General features: G+C 51.3%; 1 protein-coding gene across 3 annotated transcripts; it reads right to left on the bottom strand.

The window, feature by feature from the left end:
• Positions 1–1,790: 1,790 nt before the first annotated feature.
• Positions 1,791–8,533, bottom strand: MLN (motilin). 3 transcript variants are annotated; one of them, XM_077904397.1, is made up of 4 exons: positions 8,238–8,533; positions 6,284–6,400; positions 2,757–2,865; positions 1,791–1,958 (listed from the first exon to the last, which is right to left on the bottom strand). In XM_077904397.1, exons 1-4 carry the CDS (start codon positions 8,352–8,354, stop codon positions 1,948–1,950), a joined length of 354 nt encoding a protein of 117 aa, XP_077760523.1. In that variant the 5' UTR covers positions 8,355–8,533; the 3' UTR covers positions 1,791–1,947. The 3 variants fall into 3 exon arrangements, 2 of the variants coding, with proteins under 2 accessions (XP_077760523.1, XP_077760524.1); XM_077904398.1 differs by having other exon boundaries at positions 1,791–1,955; positions 8,238–8,527; XR_013383689.1 differs by lacking the exons at positions 6,284–6,400; positions 8,238–8,533 and adding an exon at positions 2,936–4,567 and having other exon boundaries at positions 1,791–1,955.
• Between the last annotated feature and the right edge of the window lie 13,373 nt (positions 8,534–21,906).

Below are 21,906 nucleotides of genomic sequence, written 5' to 3'. Positions count from 1 at the left end.
CACAGTATCCTCCCAGCCTCCCCCAGTTTTAATTTCTTCCAGGGCTGTGCCCGTCCTGTAAGCAATCGAGTCTGCTGTCCTGGAAACTGGAGGAACTCGTCAGAGAAAAAGAATTATTTGAGCCGATTGTGAGAAATTGAACAACGGCAGGAGGAGGAAAAGGAGAGAAGAAAGGAGCCGACACATCTAACCGGGCAGCTGGGGCACTGTGCATACAGATGCAGGTGGCAGCTGGGTCCCTGTTGCAGCTCATTACTGAGCAGCACATCAGAGGCCACTGGGTGAGGGTCACGGACAACCTGGCTGCAAGCACTGAGCTTTGAACAGGGCTGTTCTGCAGGACGAACAGCACCCTCCTGCCACCTGGGTACTGTGGCTGCGGAACCAATTCCCATTTTCAGAAATGCAGACTGCCTGGGGTACAACCACCTAGGGGCCTCATTTCCTCCTTGGCACCTATTTCAATGCTGCTATCCAACCCCAGGATCTTAAGGAAAACCTCCCAGCGGGGTGAGGGGTATGGGGGGCGGGGAATCCGAGCAAGCTTGCAAGCAGAGGCAGGGGTGGAGGGAGAGAGGAGCACCCCTCCTCTGGTGGTGGGGGAAGGTAGTCTCAGTGTAGGGACAGACCCCAGCAGAGTGAGGTAAAGACACAAAAGCTGTGTTTTCCACCTAGACAGAGACCGGGAGCATTTTGTTGGCCTGCGTTTTGGAGTGGGTTCCAGATAATGGTGTGAATAGCATGCATGGTGGAACTCTGAAGGGCAAGGAGTCCTGGATCAGTTCTTCCCAACCATGTACTTTGTAGATTCTCCTGCATTTCTTCCTCCTTGCTCCTCCCCTGCCCTGTGCAGCCCTCTCTCCGTTTATTACAGGGTGCCTTGGCAGCATTTCCCAGGAACCTGCCCCTGCCCTTGAGCTGATCAGTACGTACACAGGAAATCGTGTGACTGTGCAGCACGAAGGGTCTGGGTCCCATGTAAGGTTTGGGTGTCCCTCAGGAGCATTCAGAGCCCCCAAAGGAGCATCCTTTCTAAGGGTCAGAGTTATCTTGTCCTGATAACTATGATCTGTGGCTAAGCTCTCAAAATGACTGGGGTGGGTGGAAATGTGAAAGGGGCAGCATGTCTAGTTGCTGGTAACCTATGGATAGAGGGAGCTGTGGTTCCTCTAAGGCCCCAGTTTATAAATAAATGAACATTCATTAATGTAAAATTAAATTAGAATGAAATTTCTCATCCAGTTTTGTTTAGAAGGCAGAAATAAGTGGGTTGGCTGTGGAATTTTGCTGTGGATGCTGGAGCGTCTAGTCACAAGATGATGATAATAATGATAGTGATGTGCTGGTGCCTGTCCCCCCCCCCCCCCCAATCTCAGGGCACGCATTACCACCTTGCTTTTACAAAGGCTCATTGAGGTTAAAGGGCTAGCTGGAAGTTACTTGGCAAGGGGTTGAGTGCAGAAGACTGACAAGGTCTAGCCCATTAGACCTCGAGCTTGCCAATAAACAGAAAGTAGACCAGGATTCAGGAGACCTGGATTCCAGTCCTTGCTCTGCCACTGACTGGTGTGTGGGCAGAAACTGCTCTTTCCTCATTGGCACGAATCTTCCAGTTCTGTGGGTCTGACTTAATATTTGAACATAGAATTGATCGAAGGCAGATGTTTTGCTACTGTATGTACCGCCATTTATGGCCAACTCCCTCTGAGCTTTATTTCCGCCCCCTTTTATGGAGTGACTTAAAGCTGACCTTTAAAAATTAAAATATTAAATAAAAAGAGTCATTTCTGTATATTTCCTGCTTTATTTGCTGGAGGGGGGCTTGCTTGGGAGAGAATATTTTCCTTCGGAGCCTGGCTGTCGGGCATGCAGATTTTGGGGCCTGCCTCGGGTGGGAAGCAGGCTCCTGGTGTCATCCACCTTTTCTGCCGCTGGAGGAGCAGGTTGTCACTTGTCTGCTGGGGAAAAGAAGAGGAGGTTTGCAGCTCAGTGACAGCAGTTCCACTTATGAAACTGACTTCTAAACCTGCCTGCTGACCAAAGGGAGAAGGGGCCCGAGGTGGGAGGGGTGGGGGGAGTGGGGGGATTGGTCAGGCATCTGGAAGCTCTGCAACTAGGTTTCTCTGTAGCCTGGGGCAAGTCATTTAACCTCGTTCTTCCACCTTGAACACTTTCTCCCCGCCTCTCTCCTCCCCTCCTGGAGACTAGGAGAAGTAATCAGTGGCTGTTTGTGAGACAAGTCCTAGCTTGACCCAAGTTACTTGGGCAGACCTTGACCTGGGCGAGGGCCAAGTGGAGCTCAGGACTTGCATCTGTAAAACAGATCAAGAAAATGCAGACCTTTGTGGTTGGCCAGTTCCAGAGTTTCTTTTAGAAAATGCAGACCTTTGTGGTTGGCCAGTTCCAGAGTTTCTTTTAGAGGAACGGCCCAGCCTTGGTAGTGTTTTGGGAAGGAGCGAACATTTCTGGAGCAGAGGGAGGGTTGGGTGTGTTGTGGTCTGCTCCGCCAGAGGGCATTTGGGAAAGGGGGCTGAGCCTTCAGGGCAGGACCTTGAAATGCCCCTGGCTGGGGAATTGCTCAATGATTAGGCTCTCCTCAGAGACGGGTCCCTTTCCCCAGAAGACAGCTTCATATTCTCAAGTGCAAGGCACAAAAACAAATCGTCATCCGCACACCGTGCTCAGGTGCACTCCCAGAATATTGACACAGGATGGCTGAGGCCAGGTCCCAGGTGCAGGGCCCTGCCTTCCCGTACCGTTCTGGGGGGTCAGCAGCACCTCACTCAGCAGCTCTTCCAGGGCGGCCCAGTACTTTTCCAGCTGCCTGGAGTTCATCTTCATTCCAATTTCCACAGGAGCAGTCAACTGTGAAATAAGGTAGAGTTAACAAGGAGGAAGAGATGCGGAGAGCGCCATTAACCCCTGGGTGCCTTACAGGTGGCGGGAGGGACTGCTCAGCTGTGGCCCCGCTGTTCCTGATCCTCCTTGGACTTCCAGGCCGGCCAGGGAATTGTGGCACCTCCTCCCCTGCACTCGAGGTCGGGGGCTGGATCCTGGAAGTCGCACAAGACTTGGCTGGGAGGAGGATCCACAAAGTTCCCTAGTGGGGAAGCTGGGATGGAGGGGAGCAGTGGGCAGGAAATGCCTTGGCTTTTCAGGTGGGAGGAAACTCTCCCTCCCCCTCTGCCTGAATAATGACAGCCAACGCCTGGAGCCTTAGAGCTGCGAGTCCTTCCGGAAGCTTTATGTAGAAGAAGCCTCTTAGTAACCCTATGAGGTAGGGACGATTAGGGTCTCCGTTTTGCAGATGAGGAAGCTGAGGAAAAAGACGTAGAGTAACTTGCTCAAAGCCACACAGGTGCTAAGTGGCAGAGGGAAAAGGTGTCAATCCCAGGGGGCCTGATTCTAGCCAGCAGGCGAGACTTTCTCTAGCCCTATGGGGACACAATAGAGACCCCAGAGGAGCCGTCAGGAGAGGCTCCCCACCAAGAGAGGTGGGTGTGGCCCAGCTGGGGGGGGGTGTGTGTGCTGACCAATCTTGCCGTCACCCCAGAGCTTCCTGGCTCAGTGATCTTGGTTCCCACGCCAGCCGGCAGACGGGCAGAAGACCAGAGGCTCCCTGCCTGTCTGGAGAGCTGTACGCAGGATTTCCCAGGGGCTCCCTGGCGGTGGAAAACAGGCTGGGGCCTCCCGAAGGGCCACACGGAGGGAAGGTCACTGTGGGTCCGGCTCCAGCCCAACCCACGCCATCCCCTTGCCGTGCTATGCCTTTCTCTCCGACATCAGTGTCCTTAAAGTCAGGAGGCTGGACAGAATGATCCAGAAAGGACCTCCTGACCCATGTGTCCTGGTCTAGGCAGCTGGGAACAGCCTCCCCAAGATGTCCCACAGGATGTAACTCGTGCCTTACACTGCCAGGGGTGCCGGCATTGGGCAGCTCCGACTGAGCTCCCCTTTGCCACCTGAACCAGTCACTCCCAGTTCCTCCTGAGAGCCCAAGGAGCATGTGGGAGAGGAAGGCACACTGCCCTAACCCCGTCGCCCGGTGTGGTGACAGCCCCGAGGTCCCTCTCTGGGCCGTGATTGGCCTCCCTGTTTGTGGTCACAGGCTGTGACAACCGGCCAGGGTGGAAGGATCCGTGGCCGGTGGCTGGCGGGAGGCGGAAGACCTGGAGTGCAGCAGCTCAGTTTCACCCTGACTACTGTGTGACCTTGGCGAGGCCCTCACTCACTCTACTTATCAGTCTCCCCACCTCCCAGGCCCCTGGGAGTGTCCCCCGCTCAGGTCCAGCAGCGCCTTCCTTCTCCATCCACACTCACCTCTTCTAGGATCTCACCCAGTCCTGGCTTGAAATTCCAGCAAATTGCTGATGCCTCCCACGTGGATGTGTCCAGCCCTGAGCTCTCCTATATCCACCTGCCCGTCCCATGCCTCCACCTGGAGGCATCTTACAGTTCACAGATCCTGTTCCACTCGACCTTCCTCCCGGCCTCCTGTGGCCAATCGTAGGGTTAACCGTCTCCATGAGTGGCAAATCCATCCTTCTAGGTCTTCTGGCCCATGAAGTCCATGTTTCTTTTCTTTTTCTCTATAGCCTAAATTCATAGCAAACCCTGAGGGCCTCTAACTCTAAAATATTTCCGGAACCTGACCACTCTGCTCTGCCTCCACCATGACCACCCTGGGCTGTTGGATGCTGCAGCAGCTCCTTAGGGGTCCCCCTAATCCTGCCTTTGCCCCTTCAGGCTGTTCTCAACACAGAAGCTAGCGAGACCTTTTTTTTTCTCCGTAAAGTAGGCTCCATGACCAGCATGGAGCCCAATGTGGGGCTTGAACTCACCACCCTGAAATCAAGACCTGAGCTGAGATCAAGAGTCAGATGCTTAACCGACTGAGCCACCCAGATCAGATGCCCCTGGGGAAACTCTTTTAAAATATAAATCTGATCATGTCCCTTCTCTGCTCCAAAGCCCTCAATGGCTCCCACGTCAGCAGAATGAATGCAAAGTCCAAACAATAGCCTACAGAGTCCACTGTCTGGTCTCACCTCCCACTTTTTCTGACTCCCTCTGCTCCAGCCACTCCAACCTCCTCACTGTTCCTTCCTCACTGTTCCTGGGATGCACCAGGTCTACCCCTGCCTCAGGGCCTTTGCCCTGGCTGTTCCTGCTGCCTGGAATGCTCTTCCCCCAGACATTTTTATGGTTCAGTGCCTCACTGTCTCCAGGCCTCTGTGCTAATGCCATGCACTCATGAAGCCTGCTCTGACCACCCTATTTAAATCACAACTCATCCATCTCCATTCTCTGCTTTACTCTCTTCCATGGCACTACTGGCCACACCGTGAAGGTTGCTTATTTATCCTGTGTGTAGTCTGTTGCTGGTCCTTCTGGTATCTCGTTTCCGGTCCCCCACTCGAGTGTGAGCTCCACGAGCTTGGAGGATTTACCTGTTTTGTTCACCACTTTATTCCCAGGGCCCAGAACCATGCTTTGCACTTAGAGCTTGGGAACTATTTGTCGCCTGAATAAGTGAGTTTGTGAAATTAAAGAGGTGCCCTGGACAAACTCAAGGCTCACTCTGACCGCTGCAATCTGTGCTATCAGCACTCAGCACTGACCCGGGGGCTGGGGGCTGACCCTGTAGTTGTCTCCTAGGTTCCTTGCTAGGGGGAGGAACTGGCACCCTCGTCATCTGTCCCCTGAGGACGACAGCTGCATCCTGACTGATCTCCTGCCTCCACTTGTGCTGTCCAGGATCTTTCAAAGTCAGATCAGGTGACTTCCCTGCTTTGAACCCCAGGTGACCTTCCAGACATCTAGCCTGGACACCAGGCCCTGCCAACCTCTTGTTCTCTCCTGGTGCACCCTCGCCTCGAGGAACTTGCACCTTCAGTGTGCTTCCTGAGCAGGGCCTTTGCACTCACCTTTCCTTCCTTCTGGAATGTTCTTGCTCTAGCTCTTTAGCTCTTTGTATGAGAGCTCCTTCTCATCATTTTGGTTTCAAATCAAATAAGTGTCACCTCTTCCGAAAGGCCTTCCCCGACCCCTCCCCCAGCCAAAGGAATGGCCCCGAGGCCCATCCCATCATGCTCTATCCTACCTCCTATGTGGTGCCTGAAATGGTTCCTTGTCTCATTGTTGGTGTCTGTCTCCCTTTCTTCTAGGATGGAGCTTGTTGCCAGAATGTCTAGTTCGCTGCCATATCCTAGCATAATCTGTGGCTGGCCGGGGGAGCCATTCCCCAGCAAGGTTTCTCTGCATCGCCCCCCTGCCTGCTCACCTTGATAACTTGGTTTTCTTCTTCCTCTGTGGGCTCCACAGAGTCCAGAGGCCCCACTTCCTCAGACTTCTTCTGTAAGATCAAGGACTTCTTTTGCCCTTTGTTGCGCTCCTTTTCCTAAGGGCAGAGCACAAAGTCGCACAAAACCAAGGTCTCTCCACTGCCTGTCTGTGCCCAGGGTGCCAAGCAGCCTGGCTTCCCACAGGCCAAAAGAATCCCTCCTCCCCAGGTGCCTCTACACAAGGGGTCCCCCAAACCCAAAGGCTCACAGAACCATCCACCAACAGATCAACTCGCAGAAGATTCCATTCCTTTGTCGCTCAAACACTGCACCCAGATTGTTACTGTTAATTAAGTTAAAATATTGAAAATAATGGTTGCCCTTCATACATATTAAGTGTGGAAATATGTTTTTCTTAGCAGAGAGCCTATAAAAGCAGTGGCAAGACAGCCTAGCCTGCGAGGGCACCATGGGGTGGCCCAGAAACTGGAGTCTCTGGGAGGTGATTTATAAGAGGCGAGACAGGGAGATGAATTATGGTGGAAGGAGTTTGCAGCTTCTTCATAAAAATCCTGGTGCTTGGCAATTATGAGGCGCAAAACCAGAGGGCGGATTAATGCAAAGTGTCCTTTGGTTGCCATTTTGCTAGTTTATGTTCTATCGAGTTTGACTGTTTCTGCCCAGCCCCAAATCTTATGTGGCGTCCTGCTTGCCGGGTCCCAGGGCACTGAAATCAGAGGCACCTCAGTCCTTTGGTTTCTTTAATGGCACCCTTGGGATTCAGCTCCAGGCCTTGCCTGAGACATGGTGATTCTAGAGCAATCAGCTGTCTCTTCTGGGGAGGAAGCCAGTGGTGGAGAAAGTGTGTTTAGGGAGCCTGCCGTATCTCTTCTGGATTTCCATGGGTACCCCTGAAGAAGGGGGGCTGGGGCCAGCCTTGGCTCTGTTAAGGACCCGGGCCACTGGGCCTGTGGCAGCCTGCCCCAGACAGAGCATGTGGGTCCAGAGGCCACGTGACCAACCAGAGAACCGATTCATGTCTCTCTGTCCCTATTAGAGCCTTGATCTCAGACTGGAGGGATGTGGAAGACCCATTTCATCATCTCCTTGGGTTAGAGAGAAACGAATGACTGCACAAGATACTCAGAACCCCTTGACATCTAAAGTAAAGGGCACGAGGAGTCAGGTCTGGCGGCCCACTTTTCCGGAGGCCCCACCGCCTGGGTTCTGTTAAGCCTGCCCTGTTTTCTTCTGGGTTCTTAAGTGACAGCAGCTCGGGTGAGCCTTCCACGAGCAGCATCTTCTTTCCCACTCTGGGCATTTGCTCCCACAGCATCCCCTCCTTCTCTCTGAAGACCCCCAGCTCGGCACACCCTTCCCCTGTAGGCTTCTGACCCATGCCAGCCCGTGAAGACCTCGCCCTCCATGGAGCTCAGCACTCACCATCAGTGGCACTTGCTGGGCAATTAATCATGTCCTGTCTCGTGCCATCTCCCTTGTTTTCTATCTTAGTGAATTTTTCATATGTTTGTACCTTGGCTCCTAAGCCTCCTCCTTGAAGACAGAGGTTCCTCAGATCTCCTTGTATGCCTGGCCTCTCACCCGGGGTGGCCCTTTGTACTGCAGAGATGCTCAGCAAATGTTTATTGGCTTGTTAATTGAAAATCTCTCCCGAAGGCCAGGCAGGGGTGGGAAAAGGTGTCGCTTGTGGGAGCCGCTGTCACTTTTGAGTGGTGTTAGGGAGGAGTGAAGGTAGAGGAGCGGCAGCTGGAGTTTGGGGTGAGCTTGGGTCCAGGTCTTCCATGCTGTCCTCAACATGGCTGGCATAGCTGATTAAATGTGGGCTTATCGAAGGGACACTTGTCCCTTAGACTGAGGCCACCTCAGTGCTAAATAAGGTTCTGAGTCACCTGGGCTACACGGGGGAACCAGGCAGCCTGGGGGATTTCCTACCCGAATCTTCTGGAGCTCACTGTGGGTGAAGATGGGAACGAAGGCTTCTGTCTGGGAGGCCAGCATGGCAGCCACGTGCACCACCAGCAGAGCAGCCACGGCCTTTCGGGACACCATCCTAGGGCTGGACAGTGACAAGAAGCTCCGTCATTGGGTTCAGGTGCACACCCTGCCTGCAGCTGTGACCTGGAGCGAGCCACCGAGCCTCTCCTGATGTGGATAGGCTGCGGGGCTTTACTGGAGTTCAGAGCCCCTTCTGTGCCAGAGCCAGGGGAGGTGAGCGAGCACCCGGGAGAGGCGGCCTGGGCCCTGCCACTGGCTGGGTGAGAAGTGTTCTACGTGTTGGGCCCCCTCTTTGTTACAGGTCAGGTCTTCCAAGGCCAGCAGGGCTCCTGAAGTGGGAAGGACTCCATGTTTCAGAAGAAAGACTAGATTATCCACAGAATTGTGCCCCAGTTGAGCCCTTCTGCTCCCTGGGCTGATCGGGATGACAAAAGAGATGGACGCAGGCTCAGATGACCCTGGCTGTCCCCAAGAGCACCAGATAAGGACACTGGGTCTGGAAAGAAAGGGGCTGGAAACTTCTCCCCAGATGGAGGCAGAGTCAAATGGAAAGTTCCAGGAGGAAACAGCACCCAAGAGCTGGAAGCAGGGTCTCTACCCCTATGGGGGCCAGCCCTGGGTCTGGAACAAGATTCTCCTGAGCTCCAGCTAGCTGCATGTTGGTCTAGAAAGAGGGAGTGCATCCTTTCCCTGCGCCCACTCCCTGCACAGCTGAGAATGCCACCAGTGCTGGGGGTGCCTGTGTGCATGCATGGGGCCTCCTGTGTCTCAGGAAGTGGGAATGTCTGGAATGTGGATAGAAAGGTGGGCTGTGGACCCCTGCCGGGGAACAGAAGGGGGTGGTGACCCCAGGAGTGCAAAAGCTTAAAAAATAGGCTCAGTTGGGCCGAATTTGGGCTGGTCAGGATGGTCCTGTGGTGGGGGTTGGGGGAGGAGGGTACTGCCCACTGGGTGCCTGTCTCAGTTGATTCCTTACCCTGGTGCATGGAGTCCTCTTCCAAGCCCTGTCCCACACCATCCTTGCCCTCACCTGGGAGCAGGTGCAATCTGGGGAGGGGAGGAGACCTAGACAGGCGAAGGGGACTCATTCAGAGGTGGTAGGGGCTGGAAGTCTGGCCTTCTGAGGCCTGCTGCTCGGCCCTGCACCCCACTCTGCATTGCCTCTGCACGCAGAAGGCGGGGAAGGGCATGGCTGGGGCAGCCTGTTGAATACTATTGGAGCACCCACATTCCTGTGGCGAGTGGGCTGCTGAGCGCAGGGCCAGGCACCAGAGCAAGGAGGGGAGGCCAGGGGCAGCCCTGCTGTGGCAGGAGTGGGGTGACTAAAAGGTTGCAGAGGAAGAGCTTCAGAGGAGTCAGCTCGGGGCTCCCACAGCCATGGGGCAGCCTGGATTCTGTTAATAGGAGAGGGTCCTGCCCTGGACTAGCCTCCAAGCTTCTCATAGGTCCAACCCCAGTTACCCCTGTGGAGAGAATCTTCCAAGGCTGTGGGCTTGCAATCGGCCTCTCCTCTGAGACCCTTCTCCTGGGTCATCTGAAGCCACCTCTACTAAGCACCTCCCTAAGTCCCCTCCCTTTGCCTTCTTTCGATCCTTCCATCCCCATCCTACTTTTTCTCTCCATCTGGCTAATACTCCATGAGAAAGCATATGAGAGCATGACAGCCAAAGCTTCTCATGCCAGCTACATACGATTTCCTAGTAAGGTCAGAAGACTGCCCTCCCTCTGAAGACCACCTCTCGGGAAGCCAAGACCCTGTCCAGGAGCCCAGGAGGATCTGGAACAGAACAGAGGATGGGCGGAGTGGAGGGCTCCCGATCATGATTCCCCCTCCTGTTCCTGTCTTTTCCTTGTGGAGTCTGTGGGGCCCCGATTTCCCTCCCAGTGGAGATGGATGTGTCACATTTATGGCATCCCATTTCCTTCATGGAGATGCTATAGAGCCCTTTTCATTCTGATGTTCAGATTTAATTCACTTCATAAGAATCAATAAAAACTTTAAATAAAAAAAAGGCAAAATCCAATTGCTGCTCATTTTCTTGATCCAACTGGCAGTTGGCATGTCACCTACATTCATTTGTGTGCCTGGGAGCTCGGAGTGGGAGAGCTTTTCACTGTACGATGAGATACTGACTTCCTTTTCTTTTTTTTTTTTTTTTTTTTTTTTTTTCTGACTTCCTTTTCTATCTCCAGGGATGGGGCTCCAGCCTTCAAGCCATCAGCTCTGGATGGGGGGGGGGGCGCCTGCCCCCTCCCTCCTCTCCCACAGTAGCACAGGCTCCCTAGGCACCAGCTTAACTGCTAACTTTCCAGAGAGAAGCCTCCGTGCCGAATAGGGTCCTGTGTCCATGCTGGGCTCTGGCTTGGGTTCCTGGCCTGTAGTCAATGGCACCATGCACCCCAGACAGCCTCTCCTTTGCCAGAATTGTACCCACCGCTCCTCCATCCAGCTTCTGTGCCCAGGGAAGTCCTGCTTTTGCTCACACTCTGTGTGGCTTTAACCTGCTCCTCTGGAAATCAGCTCAGCACTTTCAGCCTTAGCCTAGCTAAGTATTTGAAGGTGGCTGAGGGGCATAGATGTGATCTCTGGACTGGGCTGGGCTGGCTCTGGTCACATCACTGTTCTGTCCTGGGTCTTATGCTAACCGCCCCCTCACCCCCTTCTGTGGCTACTCACAGCAGCACGTCGGAGCAGGGCTGGCGGAGGTGGTCTCTGCTGTCCTCTGCTCTCTGGCAGATCTGACCGGTCTTTATATCTGGTGACTGGCTGGTCTGATGGGCCCTCGGGCCCTCCCTTAGGAGCCCATTAACCTTTGGCCACCCCTTGGGGGCTTTGGGTGGAGAGCCTGGATTCTTGAAGCTCATGGAAACAACGGGCAGGACCTGCCACGCCGTGGACTTCTGGGGCTTTCCTGGAAGGCCTCTGCCTTGGACAACAGTCCAGGTTTGGTGGAGGCCAACTCCCACCCAGATGGCACTTTGTGGGCCACTTAGAACTCAGCTGCCACTCAGAGGGTCATTTTAACAAAAGCCCTTTCTTTTTTGTTACTTAAATATATGATGTTGTTGAGCGGCTCTGGACCAGCTCTTTAGTGATCAGGTTCTCAGTTAGCATGTCAGGGAGAGTGCTGTATTAGAAAGATAGCTTGTCTTCACCCTCACCCCCACCCTAAAGCCCCTCACAAAAGAAAGAAAGGGCTCAGGGGTGTGTGGCAGTTTCAATCAACTACTGAAAAGAAAATGCAGTCCAGACTCAAGGCTGTGGAGCACCAGAGGCTCTGTGGGAGCCAAGGAACAGTGTAAGGTGTGTGAGACAGAAGGTTTATGGGTTTGTAGCCCAATGGGGAAGAGGAGCCGCCAATCTGGGAACATCTCATGGTATTGCGTAATTCAAATGACCAACTGAAAAATTTTAAGAGGGAAGGGGTGGGACGCCTGGGTTGCTCAGTGGTTGAGCATCTGCCTTTGGCTCAGGTCGAAATCCCAAGGTCCTGGGATCAAGTCCTGCATTGGGTTCCCTGCATGGAGCCTGCTTCTCCCTCTGCCTATGTCTCTGCCTCTCTTTCCGTGTCTCTCATGAATAAATAAGTAAAATATTAAAAAAAATAAAGAGGGAAGGGGTGAATGTAATCAGGAGTCAGGCAGGGCTTGCAGCTGCAGCCGGCCAGTGCCATTTCTGGAACATGGTTGTGTCTCTGGCACCACTCAGGGAATGCTTGACATGCATGTTCTAATTAAGCCTCAACAGTGCCATGACACTGGTGCTCCTGTATCTCCCATTTTACAGATAAGGAAACTGAGGCACAATTAAATAGCTCCTCTGTGACTCAACTGCAAGATCACTCTTTCTCTTTTTTTTAAAGTAAGTTCCAACCACTATGTGGGTCTCAAATTCACTACCCTGAGAGTTGCATGCTCTACCAACTGAGCCAACCAGGCACTCCCAAAGTCTCTTTACACAAGAGTCAAGGCTGGATATGGCCAAATGTGGCAGTGGGTGGGAGTGGGGGCTTCTGGGATGCAGGGCACATACAGATGTGCAAAGGATGGCACAGGGTGGGGCCATCCCTGGAAGTCCCCTGTGTGGGTTGGGAGAGGGTCGTTCCAGGGTCTGAATGTGGGGGGTTTAATGAGGGGAGAAATTGGGGCCCTCATGGTGCCTGGAAGGGGCTTTTCGTGATAATTGTGTCATGCTGGAAGGTCACGCAGTGACTGTACTAGGGTACAGTCACGGGGGCAAGGTGAATGGAGGCTGGGAGGTGTCTCAGACAGACCGCGAGGTCCAGAGGGTCTGGGCTAGCAGAGGCTATTTCCCCAGGTGAACCTTGCTGGCCATTAGCACCTTTCACAGAGGCTGCTCCAGACATCCAGGTGGGGACTGCTTCTGGTCCAGGAACCCCTCCCCTGTCAGTCCTTCAGTCGGCTGTGGCTTTTCTTTCAGAAAAAAAAACAAATGTTTGCAGTGCTTCAAACCCAACCCACATAACCTCTAAATACCCTGCTCATCAAGGCTTCTTGCCAGCAGGGTCTCTGCATTCCACTCCAACACCAGGTCAAAGCTCCCCCAGCACTCTGGACCGCCAACTGTTGTTGGGCATGTGCCCTGGGTCTCTGCAGTCTTTGAGATTTATCTCAGAGGAATTAGAGCCTGAAATGCCAGGACTTGGAACTGAGATGCCATCCCCACTCTGCCCCAGGTTGCAAGAGTGGCTTTTAAGATGTCGTCACAGACCTTGGTGGGGACAAGGTGGTGTGAGGGCTGTGAAGGAGCCCACTGCCTTCCCAGGCTCCAGGAGGCTCCATCTGCACCACGGATTTCTAGGGGCAGGCGTGGGAGGGAAAAGGGTCGATATCTGTACCTCTAACACATAGACCAGGGACCAAATCCAGCTTGTGAGCTAAGAGTTGTTTATACATTTTTTAATAATTTAAAAAATTAGAAAGAGAAGAATATTTGGTGACATGTGAATTTAGAAGACATTCAAATTCTTGTGGCCATAAACAAAGTTCATTGGAATATGGCCACTCTCATTCATTTGTTTGTTGTCTGCGGCTGCTTCTGGGCTACAAGCAAGGGAGTTGAATAGTTGGACCGAAACATTAAGACCCACAAAGCTGAAAATACTTATTATTTGGGACTTAAAAAAAATATATATATATATATTCATTCATTCATTCATTCATTCATTCATGAGAGAGACAGAGACACAGGCAGAGGGAGAAGTAGGCTCCCTGCGGGGAGCCGGATGTGAGACTTGATCCCAAGACTTGGGATCCCAGCCTGAGCCAAAGGCAGATGCTCAACTGCTGAACCACCCACTGACCCCTTATTTGGGTCTTCTAGAGAAAATTTGCTTACCCCTGGCCTCAACAGTATCTGGAGTGTGGAAGGTGCTTGTTATGTAAAAAATAACAGCCAGACATCCTACGGATCAGCTTTTTAAAATCTCACAACAGGGATCCCTGGTGGCGCAGCGGTTTAGCGCCTGCCTTTGGCCCAGGGCGCGATCCTGGAGATCCGGGATCGAATCCCACGTCAGGCTCCCGGTGCATGGAGCCTGCTTCTCCCTCTGCCTGTGTCTCTGCCTCTCTCTCTCTCACTGTGTGCTTATCATAAATAAATAAAAAAATAAAATAAAATAAAATAAAATCTCACACCACCATTGAGGCTGGTGTGATATCATCCTATTCTACAGGTGGGAAGACTGAGGTGAAACAATGAGCCCAAGGTCACACTGATTAAAAGGGCAGGGCCAAGATTCAAAGAATCCAGATTCAGAGTCCCCTGTGCTTTTTTTGCCACTTGGTGTTTGTTGCATGACTACATGGATGTCTATGGCAGGGGAAGGCCTTTTAATAGTACCCCATGGAAATTCTGCAAACCTGCCACTTTCTCATAAGCCAGCCCCCCACAAGGCATCTGAGCATGACCCATTCGAGCTGACCGACTGGATGACAACACAGGTTGTTTTTGTTCTCAGAGGAGGACTGCTGATGGTGGACCAGGCCGCCTGCCAAGCACAAAGGGAAAGTCGAATCCTCTCCCTGTCACCCCTCTATCCCAGGTTCTGAGACCAGTACCCTGTCTGTTGGGCCAGTCCAGGCTCTAGTCCAGAGACACTCTGTCTGAGAAATGATAAGAATCTCGGTACCCGAGACAGGCCTGTGATGAGAGATGGGAAGAAGGGAGGGGCTGGGAACAGTAAATAATCCGGGATCAATTTTCTGGGCGAGAATAGCATTATCCTGGAGCTTTCCTGTGATTCAGTACTTTTGATCCAAGCAATGTGCCATATTTCAGTTTGATATCTGCAGTTTGGTCCAGAAGGAAGGCAAATCAGGGTTCACAGTGAGCTGCTCCTTGTAACTCAGAGGAAAACGTGGAGCAGAGGGGTGCTCTGCTGTGGCCTCTGCTCTGGAGTCACGAGCTGCAAGGATGAAGGGGCCTCTCCCTTGTGCCCCTCTTGGCTGTGGGTCTTGAGGCCCAGCCCTTTAGGAAACATGTCACCAGAATAATATCCTGTCTCCTCTCTGTCAGGTGCCTTGATCCTCGAGGTACATTTTCTTCTGTCACAGATAGTGCTTCAGAAAAGGAGAGATGGGTGCATAACAAGCCTAATAACGGCTACTTTGCCTTTACCATGTACACCGTCTCGCCCTACAAATGCTCAATTAGTGGCTATTTCTCCTGCGAGGAATAAATAATTGGCCAAAAATAAAAGGAAGGCATAATCTGATGTTCTTCATTCTCCAAAAGGGAACCGCTATGGATGTGCAATGGCTTAAGCAGAGGGGAGGCAAAAAACCTAACCCAAGTCTGAGAAAGGAAGTTCACAAAACTCAGAGGAAATGACTCAAACCACATGTGGCCACTTGATTGCCTCTCTCCCCCATGTTGGGCAGAAGTATTAGCAGTTTAGCTCTCCTCTCTTCATGACCTTGAAAATATTGTTTGCTGGGCACTGCCATAACATCTTCATTAATGGCCTGGAACAGGGAGGCAACGGCATGTTAATTAAATTTGCAGATGATACTAAATTGGGAGATGTAGCAAACATCAGGGAGGACAGAGCCCTAATACAAGAAGACGTCGGGAGGTTAGAACTACAAGCTGGAAAAGTCCAGATGAACTGCTGGACATATGTCATCCAGGCCCCGAGGACACGAGATGAGGATGTGGGTCGTGGGGAGAGGCCAGCAAAGAAGGAAAGCGGCAACTGGGGTGACCTGGGGTGGGGTGGGGGACATGGTGGTGCACACATCACTCTGTTTACCAGATGATTCCCTCAAAGAGGCAGAGGACGGTGGCTAGAAGAAGACAGAGCTCAGATGAGTCAAAATTGCCCCAAAATTGCTGGGAATGCCAAAACTTGAGGTATAAAAATGAAAAATGAAAGGTTTCAAAAGACCGGCTTGTCCAGAATGCTGGTAAGGTTTAATTGTGCGATTGCTAATGTTGAGCAGAGGCCAAGGAGAAGCAAAGAACACCGCCCTGCCTGAGTGTCAAGTGCAGGAGCAGCGGAGGGAGAGGGGCGGGGTAGCCGTGGCTCCTCCTCCAGGCGGCCTTCCTGGAGCTACAGGTGTGTGACCTCACCCCTTACCAGCAGAAATATTAGTTGATGGTGATGGCGTTTAAAACTAGAGCAAGCAAAGCACTGAGAGATGTATTTTAGGCAACAACATGCCCCGGCCCATCGGACACATGCTTTGGTGACCTGTGGGGTATTTTTATTCTTATCCTTCAATTGCTCAGGATTTTTTTCAAAAGCCACAAATGATTTGTGGAGAAATGATACACAGCAGATGCCATACACCAAGAGCCCCCTGGTATGGAAATAGTGTGAGTGGAAAGGAAAACACGAACTCTGAGAGAGTCTGTCCAGAATTAATTTCCAATTTGTTGAGCTTCCTGTGTGTTGCATCTGATACTCGAATTAACGCTCCCACATCTCTGACTTCCTGTTGAGTCCATTCAATGTGCACTGACAACCCTGGACCCCAAACAATCCAATAAAATGCTTTCCTGTTCAGCGCAGCATCGTGGACTATTGACAGTGTGCACAGAATTTGGGGACTCGGTTGAGTTTTACAATAGCATTCCTGCTGACTTCCCAGTCAATACCTCTCTGGGTGGTTAATATACTCCTAGAAATGTCCCAGTCACTAACTTGCTTCTGGGTTCCCTTTCTATTTATGGGGGTTTATCACAAAAGCTGCTGTTATAAAACTTCAAAAAGAGGTCACATAACTTTTTTTCCAGGGACAAGGATGCAGGTGCTAAGAGCTGAAACTATGGGCTGGACTCTCTGGTGGGATCTGTTTTTTTCTATTCTTACTGTTAATTGAGCTGGTGACACCAAGTCTCCTTTTAGTTGAATTTTAAATATATGTATTTATAGTTTTATAGAGATGATGGATGTGTGTGAAGAGAAAGCAGATGGCTTTGGAAGTGACGAATTAATTATGAGGGAAGCCAAAGCCTCTCCTTTCTCCTCAACAGCTTCAGGGCTGGCGGCTCCCAGCGCCCTGATCCGAGGGCATGAGGCATTAGAACAAGGAGGCAGAGACAGCTGACACATTTTCATAAATGATTAAGGGAGTCTGTGGTTGGGAAAAGTTTGTGCTTTCATGTTTAAGGAGGAAAGAAGTCTTGGTGGAGGTTTTACACCATGTGGATGGGAAGGCAAAATCATTTCGAATGTCAGCCCAATCCAGGGTAGATTCAGGTAAAAGGAGCTAGCTGTCCAAACTTTTTCTCTTCCATTGCATCAATGAACCGCATCTGTTGACTTCCCCATGCCCACTGGGCTGACAGGTTTTGGAACTGGGAGGCTGTCAGGCGCTGCTAATGGGAACAGTGGGCCACACGCAGCTTCTGCCATTGACAACTGTGGCAGTCACACAGACCTCCTTCTCACCAGCCCACTCTGGAGGCAAGTGGCAGGGCAAAGACAAGATTCTGTTTCCTCTGTGGTCCATGGCTGGGGCTGGGTGGCCAGGGAGGGTCTGGGCAAGTGTGGAAGACAGTGGAGGAGGGCGAGTTTACCCAGGAATTGAGCAGAAATTGTTTGATGCTCAGGTCTGGTGCTCAGGAGCCATTCCCAGCTCCAGCCACCTTCGTAGATGTCTGGCTGAGCAGAGACCTGATCTGTCACCACAGCGAGCATGCTTCCGAGGTCCTGAACCCTTGTGATCTCTTGTGCGGCACCTCTAAGTGAGGTATGGGCCAAATGAGCAGGTCCTAAATTCTCGAATGGGTTGGTAGGGCAAGCCAGAGGCACCATGGGAGCCAGGCCAGGGCAACATGGGCTTGGAGAGAGTGATGTAGACAGTGCAAGTCTTGGCTACTCCGACCAGGGTCCTACACAATAACAGCCCTGGGCAGCTCTGAAGACAGGGATGATAGAGCTCATCTTCAACCCCTTGGCAGCACCTGGTCCTCCTTTTTTCATTTTCTGCTTCCTAGAATAATATTTCTCTTGGAAAAACAACCAAGTTACTGAGAAACTGCAGCCAAACAACACTGCGGGACTTTGAGAGAATGCCCCCAGGTCCCAGGCAAGACCCAATCATGGTGATAATTCATCTAATTATTATTCACCCAGGGCTCATCTCTTGAGTGTTTGACTGTCAGATCTGAATTCCACCCCAAAGAAAAGCTATGCTCAGAGAAGATTTGCAGTTGTTCTTTGTAAAAAGGACAGAAAAAAGGGAGAATTTATTTAAAATAGGCACGTGTAAACTCCCAAGGGACAGGAGGCATAAATTGCAAGAACAGCTCCAATCAAACTTGAATCCTCCTGGTTTAGAATTTTACTGAGGGGGATGGAATATGAAAGAGAACCGAGTATCCCCACTCACTTCCAAGTCACATCAAGGCAGTCAGCTTGTGACAGAAAGATTACCTGCAGGAGGGCTTTATTTGATGTGAAAAGGGTTAACGTCATTTTAGCAGATTAGAAATTCTCTGGGTCTTTTAGGAATGAAAAGCAAATTCAAAGCTTTTACATGAAGGAATGTGCCTAAACCCCTTTTTAGACACTAGAAACAAAAGGGGGGAGTGGCCGGGCTTGCTTTGTGCATGAAGATCATGAGTTTTTTGATTCTCATTTTAAGGATGGCCTTGTTGGGCTGTGAGTAAGTAATGGGGGGTGAGGGGTTGAGACTATGTTAAAAGCCTCAGCCTTTGAACCAATGAATGAATAACAGTAACTGATCACCCATGCAGGGTTCAGCTCTGTGCTAGGCACTGGGTGGGGTGGGGCAGTGGACACGGATGACACAAGCACAGCCTATCCCTGCAGGAGCATATATTCTGGTTGAAAAGGAAAGCTGACAGCAAGGAACCAATCAATGCTGAGCACCCTGAGATGGCAGTAAGCTCTGGAAGACTCCAGAGGGGAGAACTTCCTTAAGGCCAGAGTCATCAGAGAGCCCTTCCAATGCCATTGGGATGGGCGAGCGGCGTGGTGGGAAAGCATCCAAGCCTCAGAAACCTCCACTGCCGTGTCACCATCTCTCCCTTTCCCTTTTTTCTCTCCCCTTGTTGCTGCATCCTTCTGGCCTCAGCACCTCCCCACACCCCACCTCCCCCCTCTCCAGAGACTGAAGACACATTTCAGGCCAGCCGTGTTATTGGATTTAAATGATGCTATGGCTTTTTAATTCTTGCTTTAATTGCCTTTCCATGCAGGGCACTGAGGATGGTTGATTACCAGGCAACTGGGCCTGGCGGTGACATTCTTTATCCGATGTTCCTTCAAGCTGCAGTGAAAGGGACATCCTCCAGGGCCTCAAGTGTGGACTTTTCTTTGGCCTCGCCCTCAGCATCCTCCAGCCTCCAGCCTGTGGCAGCTCGGGCCCAGGGCTCTGTCCGTGGTGCTAAGGATCCCAGGCTGCCCCACTTAATCAGGCTCCCCCGCCACCCCACGGCACTCTTTGCTCCAGCTTTGGAACTTGGAGGGCTGAATAATTTTTTTTTATTAAAAAAGTTTTTTTTTTTTTTTTTTTTTTTTTTTTTTTTTTTTGAGAGAGAGAAAAGGAGGCAGGGGTTGGGGCAGAGGGACAGGGAGGGAGAGAATCCCAGGCAGGCTCCAAGCTCAGTGCCCAACCTGACATGGCAATGGATGCCACGACCCTGAGACCATTACCTGAACCAAAATAAAGAACTGGATGCTTAACCAACTGAGCCACCCAGACAGCCCTGGAGGACCTAATAATTTAAACAAATGGATATATTTCCCTTTCCCTTATGGGCAGCAAAACATTCCCTGCTGCATCTCTGGAACAATTACCCCTCATTCAGTGTACTCAGCAACCCTGCTGGGAGCTAGGAGAGCAAGAGAGGAGTGTGGGCAGCCTCTGCTGTGGTGTTCCCACTGTGGGTGGGGCCTGCCATTAGTACACAAGAGAGAGGAGCCCCGAGAAGAAGAGCCAGCTCTGGTGGTCATGCTCAGCCCTCTTTCCCCCAGCCTCTGGCTTTGTCAAGCTCTTTGGGAGACAGTAGGTCCAATTTGTCCCCTATCATTGATGACAGGCCCAGCACTGTGCCAAGAAGAAGATCTTACTTTGTCCTAAAACACAGCTGCTTAGCGAGGCCAGGCTGTCACAGAGAGCAGCACCACACAGACCCACGCAGGCAGATGCTGCGTGGGGATGAGAGGGCTCATTAAAGGATGAAACAATCTGGGTGTGGTGCTAACTATGCTGGTGGGCAGCAGACCTTTCCTTCACCCTCCAACTCACAAGCTGCTGTCTCCAAGGTCCTGTAGGACCCCTTCAGGCCTGAGTCCAGCTTGAAGCTGTAGTCCAACTTGTCAATTGAGATGAAAGAATGAACACTAGGGGTAATATCACTCCCAGTCAGGGCTGGACCAGCCAAAAAACCTGTAGAAGGGCAACCCCACTAGTTCACAAGTAGTTAATTAGCACACCCTAAAGGTAAAACCTTTATGTTCCTGATGAATCAGATGTACTCGATGAAATCTCTAACATAAAGAATAAAGATATGTTTCAGATTCCAAGTTTCTTGAGATGGAGAAGACCTCTGGGGAACAAGATGAAGCTCCACTAGAGCACCTGCTAGCATGGCCTCATGGGGCTCCAATCAATGGCATCTCCCTTCTCAGGAGACCCCAGGCCCCTATTTTTCCCTTAAAAACCCTCACTGACAAGCCCCTGGAGGAGTTTGGGACTTTTGAGCACTAGTTTCCCGTTCCTCTGAGTGGCACCACACCAATAAATAGCCTGTATTTCTTCACTGCAGTGGAGTATCAGTTTTATTGACTTACTGTGCACTGGGTGGACAAATTCTTACTTGATTCAGTTATAAGCTTAGGTTCCCGGAGGGGTGCCCATGCCCCACCTCCACTTGGCCCCTGTTCTATCCTGCTGGCTGACTCTCTGGGTTTCTGTCTTGTCTCCAAATGTTCTTCACTTCCTCTCTCTTCTGTTGTACAGCTTCTCATTGAGTAGCTACGTCTGATGAACCCCTGTCCACAGTTGTCAGCCACTTCTTTCTCCTCTTTTCAGCCCCCTCTCCCCACCAACTTAATCCACTTGAAATCCTTCTGTAGTCATTTGATCCATGGTCACAGTCAATGACGAAGGGACTGAGTGTCCATAAGGAACAGGAATGTAGTCCATCTCCTTGGGGGCTCAACTCTCTCTGGGACAGAGGTGGGCAGGAGGACCAGGTCCAGGCTGGGGGTGGGGGGCAGGAGAGGCTGTTTCTAGAGAGCCAAGGAGGCCACTATCTCTTCACCAAGCTTGTGGAGGCCATCTCTAATGTGTGTCTTCTCTAACTGCACCAAGAAATTCTGTGACACCAGCTGGTGTCCTTCAATTTAACTCAATTCTGACACTATCTACCTAGAGGGCTCAGTCCCACAAGACTGCCTTCATTTCAGATACTAATCAGAAGTCCAGGTTGTGACTTGTGCTTCTGACTGGCTGGCAATAAATTGTAGATTCCCCATGAGCCTCTCCTAAGGTTTGTTTACGTTGTTCATAGAAGTCAGCTTCTGTGACTGGTAAGCTTATGTTTACCAGTTTATTATGAAGGATACAGATAAACAGCCAAATAAAGAGATGTGCAGGATGGGATCTGGAAGGGTCCCAAGCACAGAACCTTCTCTTTCCAAGGACCTGGGGGTACATCACCCTTTTGGCATGTGGATGTGTTCCCAACTCAGAAGCTCTCTGAACCCCGTCCTTCTGCATTTTTTATAGGAGTTTCAGTGGCACCATTGATTAAATCATTGGCCAGTAGGGACTGAACTCAATCTCCAGCAACCTCTCCCTTTCCTTGGAGGTGGAGGAAGGGGGCTGAATATTCCAATCATCTTAGTCAAGTGATTGGTTCACTTTGGCAACAAGCCACCACCCTTAGGTGCTTTTCAAAAGTCACCTTATTAACGTAAACCCAGGTGCATTAGAAAGGGGCTTGTTGTCAATAACAAGACACTCCTTTTATTTTCATTGCTCAGGAGCTATTTCAGGAACCAGAAAACAAACATTAACAAAAGATGCCCCAGTTGCTCTCCTCACTTGGGAAATTCCAAGGATTTAGGAGCTCTAAGCCAGGAAAGAGGAAGACCAACTATGT

The sequence above is a fragment of the Canis aureus genome, chromosome 7 (genome assembly GCF_053574225.1).
Source record: "Canis aureus isolate CA01 chromosome 7, VMU_Caureus_v.1.0, whole genome shotgun sequence".
Lineage (NCBI taxonomy): Eukaryota > Metazoa > Chordata > Mammalia > Carnivora > Canidae > Canis > Canis aureus.
The sequence above is the reverse complement of the archived record's forward strand: the minus strand, read 5'-3'. Positions and strand labels throughout refer to the sequence as shown.